The sequence below is a fragment of the Clinocottus analis genome, unplaced genomic scaffold (genome assembly GCF_023055335.1).
Source record: "Clinocottus analis isolate CAN_PGR_092001 unplaced genomic scaffold, fCliAna1.0.p SCAF_4, whole genome shotgun sequence".
NCBI classification, from domain to species: domain Eukaryota; kingdom Metazoa; phylum Chordata; class Actinopteri; order Perciformes; family Cottidae; genus Clinocottus; species Clinocottus analis.
In genome coordinates, this window is record NW_027176153.1 from 20,776,274 (window position 1) to 20,800,340 (window position 24,067).

General features: G+C 47.9%; 1 protein-coding gene across 12 annotated transcripts in view; it reads left to right on the plus strand.

The window, feature by feature from the left end:
* The window catches only part of camta1a (calmodulin binding transcription activator 1a), a 275,394-nt gene that overhangs the window by 208,863 nt on the left and 42,464 nt on the right, over positions 1–24,067 (plus strand). For all 12 annotated transcript variants that reach the window (XM_068596799.1, XM_068596790.1, XM_068596791.1 and 9 more), the window contains one exon: positions 10,632–10,703. In XM_068596799.1, the coding sequence (XP_068452900.1) occupies positions 10,632–10,703 (72 nt within the window). The remainder of the gene's footprint in view (positions 1–10,631; positions 10,704–24,067) is intronic.

The window sequence follows — 24,067 nt, forward strand, 5'->3', positions numbered from 1 at the left end:
GGGTTTTCTTTCCTCCTCGTGTTTGTTTCCATGGGCCTCTAATTCTCGCAGTCTCTCCCCACATCTCTCTCTCTCTCTCTCTCTCTCTGTCATGCACACGCGCTCAACGTGAGTTTTAATGTAATTTCTCCGTGTCTCTCTCCTCTCGGTGGTTATCTTCATATGTTGGTGCGCCGCTTGTGTTCAGGGAAGTGTGTTTCAGTGAAGCCAAAGCCCAACCTTCTCGATTTGAGTCAACGCAATTAATTAAGAGTGGCGGGCGCATGGAGGACTTTGGCCGTATCAAAGCAGCAACAGGACACACAATACATTTTGCATACGGGCGATGGGTGAGGATGAGTGAGGGGAGGAGGGATGGGGAGGCAGGCGGTGGTGGAAGTGGGAGGATCAAAGCAGCGGATGGTGGCAGAGTGCCGTCCCCCCCCCCCCCCCCCGCTGCGCCGCTCAGATAAAGACAGGTTAGCGCCACGGGTCTCCTCGGCGAGAGGGAGCCCGGCACTCGGCGAGGGGAGATGCACGAACAAGCCGGCTTACAAACATCTTATAACAACTCGGGCACAAGAAGCATTCTGAATTAAAGTGTCACTTTTCATTTGCTTTCCTCTCCCTCTTTTTTGGCTCACTGGCTGATTCCCCCCCTCCCCTTCCCCTCCTCCCTTTATAACCACCATGCACCCCATCCTTCTCCTCATCACAATCCGAACATAACGTGGACTCCCTCAGTTGCCTTCCCCACTGTCTTCATCACAGGGCTGCCCGGGGGCTCTCAGGCTCCTCCATCTGCCTGCTGTGTGTCTGTGGCTCTCCCTTTCGTTCTTTGCTTGTCTCTCTGTCTGTTTGTGGCAATCCACATCTCTCCAAATCGTTTGTGTGTGCTGCTTTGTGTCTGTCTGCGGGACTCTCTGTCTCCCCCACACATGTACAGTCAGCAGTATTGGCTGACTGAAAGTTTGTTGGCTATATATATATATATGCTCATCTAAAAGTGGAATACAGACATATTAATATTCCACAAAGGACATGTTGTCTTGGGTCAACACTTGTTGAAACCAGCAACTAACAAGGTACAAAGCCTAGCGCTCCAGCAACATTTTGTCAATACCATACGAGCCTCACTAACTCATCCTGCTATCTATGTATCTGACAGCTCCAGAACACTCACCGTGATGCCGTTGACCTTTTTATAAACCTTGATAGGCCCAAACTCAAGGGTACGTGAGTTGACAGCCAGGCCTTGTTATAAATATTGTTTTTAATTCAGTCGGTTGTGGATTTTGCTGTTGAAGTCAAAGCTCTGCACATGGGGCCGTTACATAGGAGGCCGAATCCAAGATACAGTCATTGTTCTCCATCCTACTAATCCCGCCGCTGAGCCCGGCTGTCCAAATTGGGTGAGCTATAGGTGCTGCCGGGGCTGAGGAGGGCCAAGGAGAGCGTGGGGAGGGTGGAGGGTGGAGGGAGGGAGATAGAACGGAGGTGCACGCGAGCTGATGAAGTTTGTAGCCACGCTCTGAAGTGGAGCACCATCTTTTGCCTCGTGGTGCCGGCGGTGGGCGGGGGCAGCTATCAGGCTTTAATTGGGCACCGTGGGCCACGGTAAAGAGATTGCGGAGTATGGAGAAAATAGATTAAGGGAGAGTGAGAGAAAGATACAGAGCGATATGGAAGGCCAAAGAGCGGGGGTGAACGCAGAGCGCTTTAATGCAATGCGTAATGGCAGGTGTCGCTCTGCCTAATTTCACGCCTCCGTGAGCGAATGTGCACCCAGACGATCGCCACTTCCAACCCCCCCGCCCTCTCCTCTCTCTCTCTCTCTCTCTCTCTCTCTCTCTCTCTCTCTCTCTCTCTCTCTCTCTCTCTCTCTATTTCAGTCCCTGTGCCTTAATGTGGACTCGGTTGCAGTGATGTGCTTGGCCTGCGCAGGACGTGGACTTTGGTTCCCCTGAAACCTTTAAGCAGCGTGCCTGTAAGCGCCACGACGGGCCAAATGTGCAGCACAAGCACTAAATGGGGGCATGGGGGGCAGTTAAGGAAGTCTAGAGGCCCCGCCCCTTCCATCTGTCACATGCCGGCCAAATGATGAGGGACGCTTGTTCTTTTTGCTTTTGTCAGTAATCCGGCCTGTTGGACTTTGGTCCAGCGGGGAGAGGCGACAGGAAGGGGGAACGGGTCAACCAATGGCGTGCGAGTGTGCGTCCGTTTGTGTGTTTGTACGTCGCGCGGTCGGACTCTCGGGAGTTTGACACGGGGGCGTCCCGCGGCGGCGGAGACGGAAACGAGTTCTGATCCCTCGTGCTCTGCCCAGCTTTTTATTTGACCCTCTGTTGCTCCTCGACCTCCCTCGTCCCATCCTCACCCCTTTTTTTTTTCTCTCCTCCCCACTCGTCCTTTGCCCTCCTCTCCTCTCCTCTCCTCCTCCTCTCCTTGCTCTTCCTTCCTCACCCCTCCTCACCCTTTCTGGCCCCTCCTTCCTGTAGTCTGTGTTTGTGTTGGGAAGATTAAGCTGCTCTGACAAAGCTGTGTTTACAAATATGCAGGCAGAGAAACAGGCCAAGCGACGCTGAATAGGAATAGAATACAAATTGCTTTTTTATCTCTCTTAGGGCCAGGGCGAGAGAAAATGTGTTTGCGATTGTTGCTCCTCCGCCTGTGAAGGATAAAGCCTCAGTACTGGGTTTGGGCTCCCTGTTAGCATTCATTCCGTCCTCTTCTCTCTCTGTCTCTGTCTCTCTCCCTCTCTCCTCCTCTCTCTCTCCGTCCTCCAACTCCCTTTCTTCCTCCCCCCCCACATGCTCTTTCTCCTCTTTGTCTGCTCCACACTCTCCGTCTCTTTCTCCCCGGCGGGACTTTTTTTTCTTGCTGTTTTCTTGGTAATCATATCTCCTCTCCTCTCTTCTTTCCTCCCTGACTCTCTCATGTCTCCCCGATGTGTGCTCCTCTCTCCTCTATATATGTGCACTACTCCGTCTCCCATCACCTCCCTCCCTCAATAATTTCCTCCGTGCCTCTTCCCTCTTCGTGTTTCCATACAAGCTGAATATCTCCCTCCGATGCTCATGCTCTCCCTCTCTCCCTTGCCCCTCCATCCATCCTTTTTTTCTTCTTCTTCTCCGCTCAGTAGGACTCGTCATGATTTACAGTCTCTCTCAGCTCTTCCTTGCTCACACTGGAGATATTGGAAATTTGGAGTGCCTATAGATCACGGCAGGTGGAGAAGCCGTGAGCGTCCGCTAATCAGCCCTAACAGAACTGTGGAGCATTACAAATCTGAGCTCTCTCTTACAATTAGGCAGCATGTCTGCCTGGCATATCCCACGGCAGGGAGGCTGAGCCTGTGATGTCATCTCCAGCAGGTCTCCTGTGTGTGTGTGTGTGTGTGCGTGCGTGTGCGTGTGTGTGTTTTAGGTGGAAACAGCGGGTCGGGTGGTTTGCTCTCATTAATGCAGAGGACGTGCTCCCCTTCTCCACACAGTGGCACTTTTATCCTTACCTCAGCTAACACAAGGGAAGGTTAATGGGCGGTCATACAGACTCAAACAATGCCATCTATGTTTATTAAGCAGCAGCAGCAGCAGCGGTCTCACCATGTGACGCTTTTGTCAATTCATTATTTCATTTCAAACACGTGACGTCACATGCCTTGAGGGCTGGAATAAGGAGCCTCGCTTTTCAGGACAATGTCAAGGAGAAGAAACTTCAGATGATACAAAGAATGTACTGCTGGCTTACATGCTGTATAGTTTCCACTGTCACAGCGACTTTCGCCCCTTCCATCGCTGTTTTCCATCCTCGGTGCAGATGAATTCATTTCCATGATCTGTTGATATCCCTTTGGCCGCTCTCCAGCACATGCATTTGCGCTACGGAGACACCAGTTACGGGAAAGTCTTGTTAGACTCAGCTGTTTCTCGCCCACTAAAAATGACGGCTAAAACCTGACCCATGACCCCTTGTCTTTAAACTGTGGCATAATAACCTGATTGCTGTATCCATTACTCCACCTTTTTAATGGAATGAAGTGCCTGTCCTGCTGATAGCCCCCCCGGCTCGTAATGCAAACAGATGCTCATTACTCTTTTCACTGCCATACTTTTTTTTTTTTTTTTTTTTGCACGTCTCTTCTAGACAGGCAATCTAGAGGTCAGCCCAAGGGTTAGGTGATAAGGAAGTGGTGTCTTGAGATAATGACTGCGTTCCATTTTCCCTTTTACCTTTTACACATATACTTAACATTCATTTGTAACCTGCCATCCCTCACATTAGGATCATTTGCTGATCTCCTCACATAGACTTTCAACTAAAGCTATTTTGCGACATCAAAATGCAGCAAGTCAAAACACGCATTTGCAAGACGGCCTATTAGCATTTCAAAAACAAAGACTTGCGTTAAGTTAATTTGATCTGCAAGTGCATCTCCAAAGTAAGGCCATTTCCGTATGTGTTGAAGCAAAGTCAGTTGAGGAGAGGGAGAAAGATGAGAATGAAATGAAAGGCTGAGTGCGGGGAATGTGGAGAGAGAACATTTGCTACCATCGGTGTTTAGGCCGCTGCTCCTCGTTCGGGTGCTATAGAAACACAGTTTGACTTTTGAGAAGCTGACAGAAGTGCTGCAAGGTTTTCTGAGCCTTCCTTTGTTGAAGGGCATCAATGGGTTGACTGCTATTGTAGGCTGAGGTCAAGGCAAGGCCTCTTCTGGCTCTTTGTGATGTATTAAAAAACATCAACTGATATATTCACTCATCCGGCTCTTTAACCCTTTTCTGTGAAGGTTTTGTACTGTTACTTTAAGTGAATAGGCCTTTATGCAGCGCTACATTCAGAAGAGAAGCTACAGTAACTGAAAAATGGTTTGCATATGTACGGACACGCACGCACGCACACACACACACACACACACACACACACACACACACACACACGCACACACACAGGTAATACTGTATTTCTATTTCTGTAGCAGTATGTGCATTCTTCTTATTTTGCCTGCGTGACTTGGCATACACTGAAGTGTGTAGCTGTGTTGTGTGTGTTGTGTGTGTGTGTGTGTCACTGTATGGTGGCGGTAGCCGTAGGCCCCGTGCCACCCTTCCATCCCATTAGCTGAGCCCAGCCCCTGCCGGTGTCTGCTTTAACCTTGGCCAGCGGGCTGCAGGAGAGGGAGAGTAATTCTAACCTTAAAAACCTGCTGATTAAAGCTAGTTTGGTGGAATTCGATTCCACTTAATGCCTTTTGGCCGTGAGCCCAGCTGGCTAGCATTAGCATCAACAGACACCACGTCTTCAGTCGGGGGGAGACAGACGTGCGCGGGCATGTGCATTAGCCTCCGCTGGCACGTACAAAAGCGCGGCTGTAAAGCACACATCCCCTCGTCTATCTCTCTGTCTCTACTCTTCTTCTCTGTCCTCTGTCTCTCATTCCACTCTCATCTCTCCCTCCGCCCGATATATATATTTAAACTCGCACGCCGAACTTCATCACCACGGTTCTCCCCCCTGAAAATGTCTTTCCCGCTCCTCTCTCGGGGCTTTTGGTGTACCAAGCGGTCAGGGGGTTTCTCCCCAACTGCCTCAGTCCTGTTATTGTTCTCCTCTTCCAACTTGATGTATAGCTATGTTTACGCGTCCAGCGTGGCTAATTAATTCTCGTCTTCGGAGCCTGTTTATCAAATGTTTTTGTGTATTTTTAGACCCGGTCATTTCCATAACACATGCATTTTCCCAGAGCGTCATTTGTTTTGCTTTGTTGAGGAATTTTTTTAAGGTTTGTTTTTCATTCTCTCCTTCAGCTCGGGTGCAGTCTGCCAATTCATTTTATAGCCCGCTCAGTTTTGACTGATTTAGAGGCTGCAGCTGGGCCAACGGAGAGGACAGAGCAGATAAATCTAAGCCTCTTTTGATTTATTATGCATAATGTCTCATCAACCGTTGCTTAAGTCTCCAGATTCACTGAAGAATTATACTGTTACAACTTTACAAGTAGGGGCTTATTTAAAAGGGAATAAAGAAGAAGAATCCTAAGAGACAAAGCATCCGCTCGTATAAAAGCCAGTCATTGTGCCATCAACACACAGGTGTCGTTCGTTTCTCTCTCAATCCAAAAATGCAAGAGAGATACTGTATATTATGGGCTTTCTGGGCATAGTGCCACCCTACCAGACACTACAGATAATTTGATTCCCGCCGAACGATCGGGGGGGAGAGAGCAGAGCCGAGCGGCTGACTGTAAAGACAGCAGGTGAAATGCAGAACATTACGGCATCAGTCAAAAATGAGCTCATCCTCCAAACTGGAAGTGGCACTTTTCAGCCGTAAGTCATCTAATCACGTCTGTATAGAGCCAGAAATCGGTGGTTGATCAATAGTCATCATGGATGCTGTCAATGCCCAGAGTAGCTTGAATCTTGCATGGTCCATGAATCTCTATTGAGTATGGATTTCTGCTCTCTCCCTCCACGGATGGGGTTTGATAGTACTGTCTGATTGGCTGCTGCATGAGCTCTATTTATGCTGCTGTGCCCCTGGCTGAATCACCTGCCCCAGGCATCCAGTGAACAGACATTTGCAAACATGCACACACACACACACACAGACGTACACACACACCGAAAATGATACATTCCCTCTAATGAAGCAGTGAGCCAGAAGTGACTTAACCAGGTGGATGTCCATGTCAACACTGTGTATAAGGGTGCAAAGCAAAGTCACTCAATACAGTCAGAGCTGTGAAATGTATATTGGATCCGACTATAGATTATTCATATCCAGAGTGATGATATGTGACAACGATTGTTGGCTCAGGAAACATCAGGGGACACACCGGCCAGACATGAGTCAGTGGTAAAAGTATCCTCGCGGAGTCTGGCTGGATGATATGATGATGGATGGGAACTGGGAGCTGGCCAAAGGGGGGAAAAAAAAGTCAAGAAGAAATCCTGGGAATGGTTGTCCATGCGCGCACCAGATCAGAAGTATGAGCGCGCACGTGCGTTGACCTGACAGACGAGCGGCAGACAAACGCGTGCCGGCGTCTTGACAGTGAGACGTTTGCATCGCGGCAGGAAAACAGCAAATTGCCAACATAAATAAGGTGCCACGCTCTGATTAGGACTGTCTTCACACATCATTACGGTCTAATGAGCGAGTTTCCCCTCCTCTCCCTCAGTCTCACTTCAACCGCTTGGCAGTTTCGCCACCGCATCCGTCGCATTTTGCAAACCCATCTCTAGCTGTGCCTGACACCTGTCAGCCATGATGGATGGATGTAAGTGAGGTGTCGCCAGGGCAACAGGCAGGCCAGGGGGCAGCGGTGGCCTCCAGAGGCAGGACATGTAACCGGTGGTGGCCCTGCCTTTTTTATATCTGAAGGCTTTATTTAAGCCGAACTGTTTATCACCGGGGCTGTCTGGCCTGCTTGCCCCTGTGTGAACTGCGCTGCCGCTCCACTCCGAACCGCTTTAACACCCTCTCATCGGGCCGAGCCCGAGTCTCATCGCCTCGGCCGCCTCTGCGTGAGTGACACCGCCGAATGATTTTGCTGCATCAGTGTCTGACTTTGGAGGACACACGTTGCTGTAACTCTTTTTTTTTTTTTCTCCCCCTGCTGTCTGCAGTGACAGCGCATGAATACATTATGGACGCGCTGTCCGTGAATACTATAAACTCTTGTGTATCATTGTGTCTCGCGTGTGGGTGCGTGTGCGTACAACGCACACCTACGTATTTGTTTCACTGTTTTAGCGTGAAAAAAAAAAAAAAGCTCTTTAAAATTACACACTGAGAAACTGCACTTTTAATGAGAGGGATATGTGTGTGTATAATTATGGTTTAATTGCTTGCCCTGTGATGTGCTGTCATCTGTCACAGCCCAAAGACAGCAAATAATGGTTCTGCTGCCGTCACTTTGTCACCCAGACGCTCAGCATGCAGAGAGCAGCGGAAACACCAGTAACTGATATGCGTCTTGAATTACTGATAAGCGCCTGAGTATGATGAGCTTTGTCTATGTGGGCGTGCTTGTGCTCTCAAAAGTATCTTGGCCTGCCTTCCTATCTCGGTCTATTGTTACTATTCTCTGTCTGTGTGAGCATTCGGATGTGCGCGTAGCAGCATGTGTCTGCGCATCCTTGAATATTTCCGTGTTTGTGAGTGGGCGTAGCTTCGTGCTTAAGAACTCATTGTCTAATTCTGCGTGTGGGTGGGAGTGTGTCGGGAGGGTGAGGGTGCACACACTTACGTGTGTGTGTGTGTGTGTGTGTGCGCGCGAATGTGTTTGATGCCTCCTCTATATCGGTACTGACAGGTGCAACAGTTGTATTATGCTTTAAGCTTCTTGTTTGTCTGGCACGCCGCTTTGTGTGGTTGAGGAATGGAGTAAACAGAGGGAGCGCAAAGCAGCCTGGGGGCTAATTTATTCACTCCCCAGTCGCCCTAGTCACAGAGGCCTGTTGCTCTGGCCCACCTGTCAATCCTGAGGAGCAAGCCATGGCCTCATCCAACTGCACTCAGCCACCACAGCCCCACTCCCACCGGGCCCAAGCGCTTTAGGCGAGATCAGTATTAACCATGATATATCAATAAACTTTCCGTAATCAGAATTAACAAGACAGCAAGTTTATTCAGCACACAAGCGGCATATAAACAAGTCTGCCGTTCGCCGTGTGCGGTGAAAATACTGCATCGATGTCGGTGTTTAAATTTAAATTCCAAATAGACAGAACGGCAGCGTTTCTGTTTGTAAGCATCTTTTCACAAAAGTACCGCGGGACAAGTGCAATGCGTAAACAGTTTAATGCCTTATTGGCTAATGTACCGTATTGCATCACAACTGCCTAATCCCCCCGAATAGAACACAAAGTACAGTTTATGACATAAATACTTCCGAAAACTGCACAGGAGAAATGTGTGAGCTGCTAGCAGTAGTGGTTGACTGTGGTAATGTGATGTTCAATGCACTGTGGGAGTGGGAGGAAGCGTCTGTCCGTTGCCAGCGTGGAGTAATGGATGGCAGAGCTATGGGAGTGGGAGGAGGCATACATCCTATTTCAGACAGCTGTAATGGATGAGAGTACAGCAAAAAAAATAAGAACAGGAGGAAGTCTGCATGCCTTCACTATCTCAAACTCTCACACGCAGAGTTCGCTAGTATTGAAATCATTCCACAATAGATGCATTTGGAACAAAGGAACACCTGGAGAAAGAGTCGAGGCCGATGTGACTTGCGTTGTTTGTGAATTGCTCGTCGGGCGTCACGCGTGTCACGCATGTTTGTGCAACTGTGTGATGTATTTGTTTGGTTTTTATAGCGATGCAATGTGTCTCTCACCATGTGCCCAGTCTGTGTAGCTGTGCAACGGCGCTCTGGTATAATTAATCAGACGGTTTGATGTTGGCAAACGAGTGTCTGCAGACTTCATCTGTGGGCCCCGCTCTTTTTAACTAGCTTTTAGTTAAACAAGACTAGCACATAACACATCTCGAGGCACCTATTTATCACACGGTCCTCGGAGCGATGGAGCCCAACGCCCCTGTGCCCCGCCGCCCTCTCTCTCCTCCTCTCTTCCTCTCCCTCTCCACCATGACTGCACCCTCCCCTACCGCCTACCCACTCACATCTACAGTGCCTGAGGAAGCCCGCCTTCACTTATTGAAAAAACTTCTGAATAATAAAGCTGGGTCATGTCTGCACATGCACACACACACACACACTCACTAACGGTGCATGTATCAAACCCAGCTGAGATTTCTCCTGATTTCTAAACAAAGAGTTATACCAAAGTGGATTGGAGTGAATCTCTACCCTTCCCGACCTCCGTGTTTGATTTATTCCTGCAAGAGCCGAGCTCCCTGTCTTAAGTGCAATCCACCCAACCCTCACCTTCCACAAATATTAGATTGCACAAAATCAGCCTATATCCTCGCCGGTGAGAGGGGTGAGTGCTGTAAACAAGCAAAACCAGGCGAGCTATCCCCTCTGGGTCACCTGGGAGCCGGGGAGGATGTGTGGGGGGGGGGGGGGCCGTGGCTCTTCCAGAGAAGGATGGAGGAGGAGCGCTGACGGGAGGGAGGATAAGTGCTGCCTTGCTCCTGTTCCTCACCGCGCGGTGCTTTGTTGCGTTTGCCTTCACTGCCCGGCTGCTGAAAAATGTCTCCGGGCTCCTCTGCCAGATACCGGGAGGCGTTATCGGCCCTGCCTAGCTCTCTCCGCGGTAACGAGGCCCCAGGCACAGTATTATCTGTTTACGATAAGGATATTAATAACACTGTGCTTTAGTTATGTGCTGGGGTGCCCTCCGGGGTGATGGAGGAGGGGTGGGGGGAGCAGGGTGTGGGGTTGGAGTAAGGAGCACCTGAATCATTCTGTCAGGGGCTCTTTCCCAAAGCAGGACAGGGTGAGAGTGGAAGAGCGAAGGAGGAAGGAGTCATATGGTGATGCCGAGGTGTTCGCCGGCTAACCCCAGCCACTTCCTCCTTCCAGGTCACAGTCTTTGTTTTCCAAGAACAATTGCTCGGCGGGTCCATGTGGGAGAGGTCAGGGGTTTCGTGTGTCACAGCTGTCCCGGTCAGCCTACTTTACCGCAATGTAACGTCCTCTCTTCCTGTCCCTCTTTCTCTCCCCCTGCTCCCGTCTCTAGTGTCTGTATGGCTGCTACGTCCACTCCTCCATCATCCCCACCTTCCACCGTAGATGCTACTGGCTGCTCCAGGTAAGAACTCCTCCTCCTCTCCTCCTCCTCTACAGTTCACCGCGCTTTAGTTTCCCTCTCAAGCTCTCCCAGCCGATCCACAAATAGTTGAACGAGTCGCACGATATCAGTTTCCATTTAACCGAAGCATTTTACTTTGACAGCCGGCAGGCAGACATCAACCTATCCCCGCCCCCTCCCTCTCTTCTTTTCTCTCCCCAGCCTCCATTTCCCCTTATCTTTCCCAGTCATTCACTTTTCTGATGGCATTGCCCATACACGCCGTCCAGCACGAGGGCGGTATCTCAGTCTGCTAAAAGCTTCGCCATCTCCCCTGTCTAACAGCTGCAGTCATGGGCAGTAAAAGCATGATGGAAGGCGTTCCCCGTACAGTATGGGGTGCTTACGGTGGGTCGTCAAGTCCGCAGGCTGAGAGTGGTTGTAAATAGTAGTCCTTTGATCACCTCCCCAATACATCTCATCATTCTCGTTTAGCATGGCAGCCATTATTGTTGGAAGGTGCCTGATACGAACAACCATTCACACAAACAATTTAAAGGGTGCATAAAGCACACACGCAGAGAATAGTGGTTGTGGAGCTGCTGCTATTTTTGTCTGTCTGTCTGTCTGTCTGCCTGTCTGTCTGTCTGTCTGTCTGTCTGTCTGTCTGTCTGTCTGTCTGTCTGTCTGTCCGTCTATCTGTCTGTCTATCTATCTATCTATCTATCTATCTATCTATCTATCTATCTATCTATCTATCTATCTATCTGGTTAGCTATGTAGCTATCTAGCTACCTGGTTATCTAGCTAGCTAGCTAGCTATCTGGTTAGCTATCTGATTAGCTATATATCTATCTGTCTGTATGTCTGTCTGTCTGGTTAGCTACTTAGCTACCTAGCTATCTGGTTATCTATCTATCTATCTATCTATCTATCTATCTATCTATCTATCTATCTATCTGTCTGGTTAGCTACTTAGCTATCTGGTTATGTAGCTATCTATCTATCTGGTTAGCTACTTAGCTATCTGGTTATCTATCTATCTATCTATCTGAAGTTATATGTCGTATGTATATTCTAGTATGAAACATGTGGGGGAAAATCCTCTTTGGTAACAAGACTCTTTGGCTAGTAAAAGTCCAGTACAGTCTCTCTCTGTTGTATTTTCCAAAGACACGAGTTGTCGAGTCACAACATCCCCGCTGCACTGAATAGACCCAGAAGACAAATTCATTTGTAATCTAACCATTACAAACAAACACCATTACAGTGTTGGTTAGCAAAAGAAGAGAGCAGACCGGTTGGGAAAAGACAAAAGGGAGAAGAAAAGAAAAAAAACTGGCCTCAACAATGCTTAAATACTAATCAAAAATAATTAGTGTTCCCACAGCAAACAAAAGCTCTCAAACAACAACAACAGTTTATTTCTCTCTTGCTGGCTCTGTGTGTGTCACAGGCAGTAATCACAACACATGCAGACAAAAAGCATGTCTCTTCCTGTCTCTTCTGAGATCAATCAGCGAAGCTACTCAGGTTGTTTTCACTTAAATCTATTTTCCAAATGATTAGATGTACATTGTATTATTAAATATTTAAAGTAATGAAAGAAAGAACAACTAGAGAACAATCTTACAATAGCGGCACACCACTAACAATGCCAAATCAGGTCAGGGCCGTAAGGTGGTGGGGCTTCCCCGCTTCATACCTCCCTTACTCTTGCTGGGAGTACACTCTTCCTGAAAATTGCCCTTCATTTTGATCTCAACTACACACACGTAAAGTTATTTTGTGACAAAGGTATATTGAATATATCATTCTGCATTGGATAACATAAGGAAGTGTTCAGTGAGGATGCTTATTATTAAATGTCATTTTATGGTTGTATTAGTAGTTTTGTCTATCTAAAGATAATACTGACATCGCCATATGTGCATTGCAATATTGGCTGTAGCAATAATTCCTTTGATTCATTCTGGACAAAAAGAAGTTCCCCTCCTAACACCATTTCAATGATAGTTGGCATTGTTATAGTTAAAATGCATTCCAATCCTGAGTCAGTCAAGAGGGTTAGAGTCTCTCTGTTTTGAAATTCTCTTATTATATATCCTGAAGACTGCAAATTTGAAAGACTGCCTCGATTATGACTAATTCAGGCTGCTGAATCCTCATATTAGCTTCAGCTGAACTTCAAAATGTGTTTCAGCGCAGGAGGAGGAATGTGGATTTTGTCTCCCATCACCGACATTGTAATTTCATAAGTATAAGAAAATCTCTTCACAGAAAATGTGAGGATGAAGAACGTTGCCAGCAATCGCAAATTCCTAAAACAATACGCAATATTCCATTTTGTACATTTTAAGACAAAAGTAACCTTTGCTTTAAGTGGAATTCAAGCCTTGAGATGCACAACTGGGGGATGAAAACATGTGCAGACACAGAAGAGGGTATCACCAGAGCTGGAGTCAACCGGAGTCACTCCTTTTTTTTTCGAAACCGCATCCCTCTTCCACTTTCAGCATACAGACGTAAACACTCATGAAACTTTAAAGGAGTCCACTGACTCAACTTCTCCTTCCTGTTATTGCAGAGCATCACGTAAGGGCAACCTGGTTAGTGAATCCCTGGCCTTCGCCTCTCCTTCTCTCACACTGCTCAGCAGATCTCTTTACTTCCATGACTCACTGGGCTCTGGTGTGCAGCTAACACATCCACTCATTCAACAAAAAAAAAAAAAAAATAACACCGACCTTCTGCCGCGCAACAAAAAAACATCAATTTACAAAGTATTTTCTTTGACACCGAGCCTTCCTGAAATCCCAGATTTACATCTCTTTTTCAGGCGGTTTATTGCAGACCATCTGTGCTGACAGGAAACCAAAATCACAATGACACCCGAGGTAAAAGATTATACCACTTCAGTCCATATCTCTGCAGATGCAGATCGACTTTCGGCACCTCCGTCTCTCCCGGCCGCTTTCATTCGGACGACTGACAGTCAAACCGGGTTACAACAGTCTCACTCTGTCTCTTTTTCACCTGTCTCCGGTCTCTGAACACTCTGTCCCCGACTCCCCGTGTACCATTTGCAGTGTCCATATGAGATTTGCAGGCAATAGTCTGTCAACAGCAGAGCAACAAGGAGACTGGAGCTCCCAGAGCGGCAACCGAGAAAGGTCACCAGTGAGTGAAAAATGTAAATATTCAGCCATCCAGCGGCCACAGTCACGGAGAGACAGGGATGAAAATAACTCCCATTACACAGCACCGACAGGGAGGGAACACAGAGGACAGAGAGGGTAGAGACAGACTGTGAATGAGAGAGCAAGTGAGATGGACATAACTTTTTAAAAGTTAGGCTAAAAAAAAACACTGAAGGGAGAGCGAGAGAGAAAGATAGATTTTAAGAATAGAAGCCCCCCCCCCCTCAAAAAAAAATAGAAAGGGAGTGGTGTGTCTGTGTGCGTATTTTTGGATACATGTGTGCAAGCGAGACAGCGAGAAAGACGGGCAGAGTGAGGTTGGTGAAAGGTGTTTTAGGAGGGGGGCTAGCCCGTGGGTGTGTGCCTCTTTATCCACTCTTTATCCACTCTTTATTGAGTCAAAGCCTGGGTAATGAGACAGGGGACGGGAATGAAGACCTGCGCGGGGGGTCCTCTCTCACTCTCATTCATTTTCTTTTGTTCTCTTCACCTCTCACTCTCAATCTGCTCCTCCCCACCACCACTACCTCCACCTCTCTACGGCATTAGACCACTTTAAAATGTCTGGCCCATCCCCGCAAATGGCTGCGACTGAAGAAAAGTACTACCGCAGTTATCCGGGGTTGCAAACAATGAATCCAAATTGCTGCTGAGACAGAGAGCTGCCCAGAGCAGTGTGTGGTTTGTCACTCAAAAAAAACAAAAAAAGTTCCCATTTCATTGGATTTGGTAAAAATAAAATAAAATGGGGCTATGTGTCATACCATGGTATAATTTTCAATTGTACCAACGTATCCCAAGTAATCCGAAACATCATCACAGCACATTATATATATCTGCTCTTTAAATGCTGTCAGTTACAGCTGGAGCGTGCCATACTCCTGTGAGATGAGTTGAGTTCTCCGCAGCCTTTCCATCCACAAGCTGTCACGACACACGCACGCAGACGGACGCACCCTCATTGACGCCGAGGATCTCTCCCATCCTGGTGGCACTGATTGATTCCACTGCTCCGTGTCCCCTTCTCTTGTTTAGTGCTAATCGAATGTAATTCCCGGCTTGCGCCTCTCCATCAAATAAGACAGTGGAGTTTGTGCTGGCCGACGGGGGCACAGAGGTGCGGATAATTATGATATTAATACGGAGGGGGTCCGAGGGGGGAACTTCATTTGTCCCGCTGCCTGCCACGAACACAGAGAGGGGTCAATAGCCTCTCCCGCTTTTCCTACTTTAAAGAGGAGGAGAGAGGGAGGAGATAATGAAATGACTAGTAAGGCAGGAGGGAATGCTGACGACCTTGTTTTTTTCACAGCTATCACTTTCTCCCTCTTACCTTCCCCAGCTTAGGCCACTGCGCTCTAGCCTCTGTCTCACATGAATACATTATTAATATCACCATTCACTGCAGTTACATTTTTCTTATTACATTAGTCCTTCAGAGTATAATGACTTTGGAACCACTTGAATTAGTGTTATGTAGGAAAATGAGTTGTCACTGTTTTCCCTGTGATAATTCCAGCACTATTAGACAGTATTTCTGGCTATTTCCATTCATGGAATAATTCAAAGGTTACTTAGTAATTGGACAGGCAGGAGTGAGAACTCTGTGATTTAGGAGAACCTTGAGCAGTCTGGGCTCTGCGGTGCTGTCCATGGTGCTGAAACACACTCTGATCTAACCTTTCTAACTGTTCGCCACATCAGAGTATTATTTTTTTTTTTTTAAGGCTGATTTATCAAAAAGCCACCCAGCCCCTTTGAAGTCCCCATGCGAGTCTCCTCTCATAACAAGCTCACCAATCTCCAAAGATCAATCCACCTGGCCAATGCTGTCAGCGGATCATGCGCGCGGGCCCAACACATGTACTCCTTATCACCAGTCAGGCCAGAGGCCTCTCTCGCTCTCTGTCTAATTGAATGGGAAAAGTTGAGTAGCTTTGCTGCAGTGATCCGTCATAGGTCGGTGTGCGAGCACGAACCAGTTACTTCAGACCCAGAGCCACATGCCCGCAGGCTAAAGGTAGACAGATGGATTCTTTATATCTGCCAGAGTCCTCTATTCATTCGGATCAGTTTAGTTGCCTCTGTGTTGAGCACTGGGAGACAGGTGCCGGATTCAGAGTGGTTCAGGTGATGTGTGATGACGGAGCAGAGCTGTCAGGTTCAGATTCACATCAGATACGTCCAGACTATGCAAGGCTACATAATGAATATTTCACTGAGATAAATCATGGATGAGCCTGGGCACTGTTCTGTTGATTTCACTGAGAGGGTTGGAGAGGCAGGAAAAGCTGGCGAGGTTTTGACTGGCTGTCTACAACCTCAGGGCAAATGGAGGCAGTAGAAATATAATTGCCTTTAGCTATGCAGGCTGTTGTTTGTATCAAGTGGAAATGCACCTCTACGGAGTATCAGATCAGATTTATAGCATATGAATTTGACTCCATCACCTGACATTACCGTTCGACTGAAAGTCTCAACGCTGGACTGGCAGGAGAACGGGTGGCAGTAACAGCAAATGGGAGCGTGTGTCTGCATATCTGTCAGCCTGCACGTGCACATGTGTGTGTGTGTGTGTGTGTGTGTGTGTGTGTGTGCGTCTGTGTGTGTGAGAGTGTTGCCGTTCTGTTTCTGCTCTATGGTGGGAGACCACGATGCTCTCAGCAGCATGCTGCTGCTGGCAGGCCCCCGCTCTCTCCGCCATGAGGAGAACAGCTGCTTCACGAGCATGTCGGGGTGTGAGCCATGTCCCCGTGGCTCCCCTCATCTCCTCCGCTTCTCCTCCTTCTTTGTGTGCAGTCACATAGGAACATCTGACATTAACCCTCTCCATCCTCTCTACTTATGAACAATTAAATATGTCTGTCCCCCCCCCCTACTCCCCTTCTCCCCTCTTACTCTGCTATCAACTCTCTTCTAGTCCTCGGAGCAGCTATGCTCCCCTCTTTTCACTCCGAGAGAGAATACAGAGTCAGTTTGGTCTCTACCCAAAACAGTGTCACTGGGGCTTCTGACCTCTAAACAAATTGAAGGTTACTCTGTTGCTTAATTAATGTCTCCTGCTGGAGCACTCTCTCCCTATACGAAGAAAGGGAGAGAAGTTGAGCGAAACCCCCCAGAGGCACATAGAAACTCCTCTCCTCCTGGCAGACTGATCTGTTTCTCAGTGCCTGCGACCTTTTCTCTCGGCCCGTCGCCTAGCCCACCAGCACGGCCAATTATCACAAATTCCCCCGCCACATTTGTCTTGCCATTTTCACTCTGCGGCCAAAGAGGCGTGCGTGGCCACAGACTCACGCAGCCTCCTAACCAGCCTCCTCCCAGACGGAGAAACAGAGGCCCACAACAGGTATGTGGTGCTTAAATAATTCAGTTATCCTGAAAGGTTAAGGCTCTGCCAGGAAGGCGGAATTGACATTCATCTTGCTTCGAAGTCATGCACCCCGCTCTCAGAGGGAGCAGCCATCGACATGTTTACATTTAGTGGCTTCTGAGATTGTTATTGACACCAATATTTTACATGTTATTCTCGTCGTTCCACCGGCTAGCTCAAGAGAGCCCAGAGAACTGGTTTTCTAAGCAGAGCGGGAATCAAATGTCTCAGTTCCTTGTCAATAATACAAGAGTTTGAAGAGAAAAAAGCTCAAACGCTGTGAGCTTGTCGAAGAGTAGTGCGACAAACCTTTATTCTGATTTGATATTACCCTCTGTTTTGTACTCTGAGTCGTCTCTTCCAAAGTCCTCTGCTGCCTGTCCCATATTAGACAATAAGAGAGTCCCCGTGCATACAGTCACCCGCAAGGCTTATTTGTGTTTACGTCCTGCCTGTGTGTGTGTGTGTTGGAACGCAGAGGAGATCAATGGCTCCGCACTAAGTCGGTTCTGTGCCGTGCCAATCTCCGAGTCCCCGCTCGTGTCAAGCCACAGATCTGCCTGTGTCACTATGCAGGCTGAGGCGCGGTGGCAGAAGTGTGCGCGCATCTCCCAGCTTCCCAGAGAACACTGGTCACAGCTAATGACCAGAACTGTCCGATTTGTCCTGCCCTGATTACTCCTTTGAGCCCCAATTAGCCGTGGATGAGGGCTGACATCCCGACACGATCGCTTGGATGTGTCATAGAGGGAGAGACGGGGAAGGAAAGGACAGAGTTAAGAGGGAAGACGAGGAACGTGTGCGCTAAAACGACTGAGGAGAAGAGCAAAGGGGAGTCGGTGTGAGAGCCGGCGTAATATAGACGGGGCCAGAGTCATTCACTCTGCATTCAGTCAGACATCGATCTCAATTCCCCTTTAACCAGCTACTATCAACATGCAAACCAACTGCTCTGATTGCAATTTCTATAATTGGCAATTTTCATTGTGAAAATCTGTCTATCTGAGGGCGTTAGCTGCATCTGGTCGGAGACGAGCTGATTTCTCTGCGGGTTATGAAGAGACTAAGGATCGTTTGTGGAAAAGAAATAAGATGAAGATAAAGTATTGGGCCAACGTGGTTGTGGTTGAATCAATTTATTAGTTGAAGCGATTAGTGAAGTTGCGGGATCTTCAAAGGTATTTTATTGTGGATAAAAACAATGGCATTTGTTTCCCTAATTGTCAATAACATTCTCTGTTATGAACTTCATTTTCATCTTCTTGCCTTCGGCTTGTATCCTCTCCATACTGCTTTGTGTTCTGGTCTGAGGCCTCCCTCCCCATCCCACACACACACACACACACACACACACACACACACACCCATCCCACTGCACTATCTGTCTTTATTTCTCTCTGCCACTTTGTCTCCCCAGGATTGCTGAGCTTTCTCCCCTCTGCAAGTTTTGAGAGAAAATCCAGCTTTTTTGGGGGGGGCTTGCTCTCATGCTCTCATTCTCTCTCAGTAGGGGGCAGTGGAAAAGTAACTACAAGGGCACATAAAGCCTTCAGAGTCGAACCAGACTTCTTTTAGTCTTTTTTTGATCTGGATAGATGTCATATTGAGCACACATGCGCACACACGCCCTTGAGTGGGATGGCTCTGCCATCCTATCTCTGTCTGCTCCCCCATCTCGAAACTCGCCCACGCAAACCCGAGAAGACACAGAGATTGAGGGGAGGGAGGGAGGGAGGGAGGAGAGAGAAAAGCAAAATGGAGAAGGGTAGAAGGAAGGAAACAAGCGTCGGGAGGGGTGGAGGTGCTTTGAGAATGGGGGATTAGAGTTAGAAGATTAGAGGTAGAAGATGATATCATTTGGTAGCGATGAGCAGGAGCAAACGAGCAGCGCAAATCACCCGGCGTTAACGAGCTACCTCGTAAATTACTGCAGCCGAGTGTACGCTGGAAGCCGGTTCTGGATAGGGCTGCGTTGTGCAAGGGAGACATAACGCTTGTCTTAATATTATTTACTGCCCCCTCCCAATTTATATTGGTTGTCTCCCAGAGCCCAATATTGGCCTCCCGTGGCAGCATCAGAGGATGTTTCCTAGTAAATAGTGGGAGGTTTTCGTCCGCCTGGAAGGCCCCCTGTGTTGGCCGTCCTAGACCTCATACGGTCCGCAAAGGATAGACTCCCCTCCTCGAGAAGGAAAATAAATATACATGAAAAGATGTGCTTCCCCAGTGCCGTCCTCGGATAACTCAGATTTGACAATGTTTACCTCCTAATGCAGAAACTGAAGCAAAGCAGGAATAAGGAGCTAATTATAATAAGGAAGAAGGATACTAAAATGTTGATTTTCAATCGAACACGGTTTCACCTTCTTCTTTTTTTCTTCTTTTTTTTTTCTAGGGCGTGCTTTAAACCACTTTGACAAATCCAGCAGGGATTACAGCAATTTAGTTGAAATGAACGTGTGTCTAAAGCTGCATGTTTCCGGCTGTTCTCCAGGGGAGGCAGCCCAAGAGAGAGAGGTGGGGGAGGAGGGGGGGGGGGCAGGTACCGGGATGTGGCAGAGAGCTGGAGTCTCTCTCTTTTCGTGCTCTCGGGGCATGGAGGCTGGCAGGGTAGTTGGGGAAATATACATTTCTATTTTAGCCAGGAGCCCAGCAGCAGGAGAATGACTTCCATTGGCTGGAGTCTAAATATTACATGACTTCCTGATGGCAGTGTGTTGTCTGAGGCAACCGTCTGGCCTCGTATTAACCTGTCCGGGTAAATCAACCGTTTACCCGACTCTGTTCCCTCTATCCGAAAGTACAGTTCCTTCCCGTCTTACCTCAACTTCCCTTCATTCACTTGTTCCTCATGCATCATTTCTGCCTCTGGACCGCGAGCTTTTTGCTGCAACCCACTTCGGGTGTGTGTGCACAGTGTGTATATGTAGAGTTACTCTGTGGTCCTTTGCCAAGGCCCCTAACGTCATATGCAGCCTGGCAGGTGACAAATAGTTTTTTAATTGCTTGCACCAGGAAAATCATTAGTCTCTTCCCTTTCCTTGGTGGGACCGGGCAGGACGTGTGAGCAATAATAATAGCCTCAGTCCCGTTTCCCGCTTCCCGCCTGCTATTTTTAGAGCAAGTATTTTAAGGGCCCTCTCTGTGTAGGTCCATGTGCGTGTGTAAATGTATATGTGTGTGTAGGTGTGTATGTGCAAGTGTGTGTGTGTGTGTGTATGTGAGAGTCCACAGTAAGGGTGGGCTAAATGGTCCTGGGGTGCTTTTCCTTGTTTGTGACGGAGGAGAGAGTGTGTTTGTCAACCCTGTTCCTGCCTCATGAGAGTTTTTCTCATTGCTGTTGCTATTCCCCCAGCCCCTGGGAGCGTGCCATTTGTCTGTGTGTGTGTGTGTCTCTGTGTGTGTGTGTGTGCGCGCGCGTGCGTGTGTGTGCACGTGTGCCTCTGTGTCTGGCAGGCTGTGGCCAGGGCCATTGTGCTGTAGTGCATTACTGTCGCAATCCACCGACACAGCGGCCAGCCAGATGAAGCCGTCCAGTTTATGGAGCAACCTGCAAACTCCAGCTGCTTTTGGTTGGGATTGTGCTTAGTGGTGAGATATAGTATTGATTTTCTCTCCTCGGTGCCCTTGCCATCCCTGCGTAGATATGCACCAGTGCTCAGCATCCATTCACTGAGAAAAGGGGAGGGAGGTGGGTGAGAGGGGGGGGGGGGGGGGGGGATGCGAGCGAGCAGAGGATGATGTTTATGTGACGATACTGACCCCATTCGTTCACACTGAAAAGGCGTGGAACGTAAAGCGGCTAGACGGCAGAGGGGAATTGAGTTTGCGAGGCTCAGATTGCAAGATGAACCCTGAATTTGATTTCTGTGTTATACAAGCATTTGTTATTATATATCTTGGCGTCTGAGGGCGTTTTGTGCGTCTGCATTCCTGTATGGGCCCATTATGTGTGGGTTTGTGTGGATTTATGAGCGTGCAAATGTGACTGTGTGTGGAACACGTATGTGTGTGTGTGTGTGTGTGTGTGTGTGTGTGTGTTAGCAAGCAATTTGGATCTGTGTGCTGTTGATGTTTGCCTGCATATATTTTTCCCTTTTTTTCGCCCTTGGTTTGACTCCCAGTGGGGAGCCATGTGCAGCACTTTTTCCAAAGCCGTTCAGACCCCAGTCCCTCTGCCGGCGACCTCCTTTCCCTCTTAACAACACGGTCCAATCAAATACATGGTCAGTCATTATTTAAAACATTTTTTCTTTTTTTGCAGAACCCCTTAGCCACATTGCAGCGTTTAATATAAGCGCCTCATTACACTAAGTATGTCATACATAAATGATATTTAAAAATCTAGTATTGTATGAAAAATGTTAGCGTGTGACCTTTCTGTGAATTTTAAGGCTGCCGCTCATAAAATGTTTAAGCAATAAAAACTGAATTGAACCTTCTAGACTGTCAGTGTTAATAATACCTTTAGGTGTGCAGTACATCAAACATCCCAGTACCAGTAACCGCGGTTCTCGTTCCTGACACACACACACACACACACACACACACACACACACACGACTTCTCCAAACCATTAAGCTCTGTCGTAATTCTTCAACAGAAAGAATATAATGATATAATCATGACCCATAATTTTCTTCTCATTCATATTCCCCTTTTCACGTCTCACAAAATATATGATTTGCATTTAAGACTACAGCGACAATTACTTGTGTGCCCTTTAGGTGGGTTGATATGACTCCTTTACATCCTAATGTACAATAAGCCAACTTCTAACATGTTTGCTTTCTCTGATACGGCCACATTTTTCAAGCCCGGCCTGAACAAACTAAGCATTCGCTGTGATTTTTTTATTCCTCCCTGTTTTCCGTCGTCAGTCCGTCCGGTCCGTTCTTGTGAAAACGATATCTCAGGAAAAAGCCTGGAGGGAATTTTTCGCCGTTCAGATTTCGACACAGACATCCTCCTGGACTGAAGGATGGAGTGATTAGATTTTGGTGGTCAGAGCTCAAGGTCTGTGTCCTCACGTGCGTCCCATTCTCGGGAAGTCATTATCTCATTAAGGCGTTGAGAAATCTCTTCAAATTTGGCTCAAGCGTCCGCTTGCACTCGCGGTGGAAGTAATTGGAATTTTGTGGTCAAAGGTCGCCGTGACCTCAGAAGAAAAAAAAAAACGCTTTTGGGCCATAACTCAAGCATTCATATGTTCATAAAGATCATTTCACACTAATGTCTAATGGGATAGAATAATGACACATTGGACAGATGTGAATGTGAGCTGCGACGTCACTGTTCTGGAGGAGCCGCTCAACCGCAAAGCGATGACTCGAGCTCGTTGAATGACAGTCTAGAGCTCTGGAGTCGTGTTGATTGCTGTTTACCCGTAGACATGTGTTTACCGACCTAAACCAATACCAACTCTTATCCCTAATTCCTCAACCACCATGGGGGGGCGCTATTATTTCAACAGGAGGGGAAATGCGATTAAACAGGAACAGACTTCCACAAAACAGTTGTTTTGTCTCTCGACTTTTACAGCTCTTCTCTTTTTGCGCTCATTAAAATCTACAACAGGTGACTAATTGGTGCAATGTGATGTGTTTACAGCTGTGTGTGTGTGTGTGTGTTTATTTTTGGCGTGTTGAACGCAGCTCAGACAATCTAATAGACGAATGGCACGATTTGATTCACAATTAATATTTAGCGTTTTCTACCAATAATTCAAAACAGTTCAAGTGACTCCATACTTCATCGAACAGAGAGCGCTGCTGTGTGGTGGCCCACATCAGAAGTCTCACAAATGTAGGTGGTGGCTAGCCAAGCAGCTGAAAGCCACTTGTGTGTGTGTGTGTGTGTGTGTGTGTGTGTGTGTGTGTGTCTGTGTGCGCGTGTGTGTGTGTGTGTGATCAGGCTGTGTTATCCAGGCCAAACAGCCCTACCCTGGCAGTGCTGAGACTGGGGAGCCCCCGTCTCTTTCCAGATTCATCTCTCCAGCTTTGTTTGACTAAGTAGTGCCATGGTGTTGGTGCTGGAGTGGCAGCAGTGCAGCGTATGCGTGGGTTGCCTGAGCCAGTGTGGCTTGGCACAGAGAGGCAGCATATGTTCATGGCCAGCTTCCCTCCTCCTCCTCCTCCTCTCCCATCTTTCTCTTTCGTCTCCTCTGTCTTTTTTTTTTTTTTTTTTGTCTCTTCCCCTGTGCTTGCCTTCCCTTGATAACCCCCCTCGCCCACACACACATTGTGCTCATCCACTTTCTTTTGGCTTCGCGCGTCCTAATATCGCCCGTAGGAGACTGCGTGCGACGGAGATCAAAGGGTGGCGGGGATCCCGGTGTCCCCCAAGGGCGGCACTTCCCATCTTCTGACGGGAGACACGCGCATTTACACTCCTCTGTCATTTTGTCGTCTGGCATACGATCAGAGAATATTCGCTGCAGCAGGTAATAAGTTGTCCCCGCGAGGGGGCTTGCTGCTTCATTTTTTTTGATCCTTTTCCAAGTGTTGGTCACCAGCACCTTGGCCTCTCCGTGCCCTACATAAACACTGGCTGTTATCCAAGCGTGTCAGAACCAACCATCTCCGAATACTGCCGACGAACTGGTCGATATTGGACCACCGTCCTGCTGGCCGGCGAAGAGTTAACTGTGTCCCAGATAGCCCCAACCAGCTGTTTCAGCCTTTCACACCTTCCCTCCTGCTGCCTGCTCTCCTCCTTGCCTCTTGGACCAGTAAATGAACACTCATTTGCAAGTTAGATAAATCCTTTGAATGTATTATTGATGCAAACAAATTAGCCTGTAGGCCCCAGAC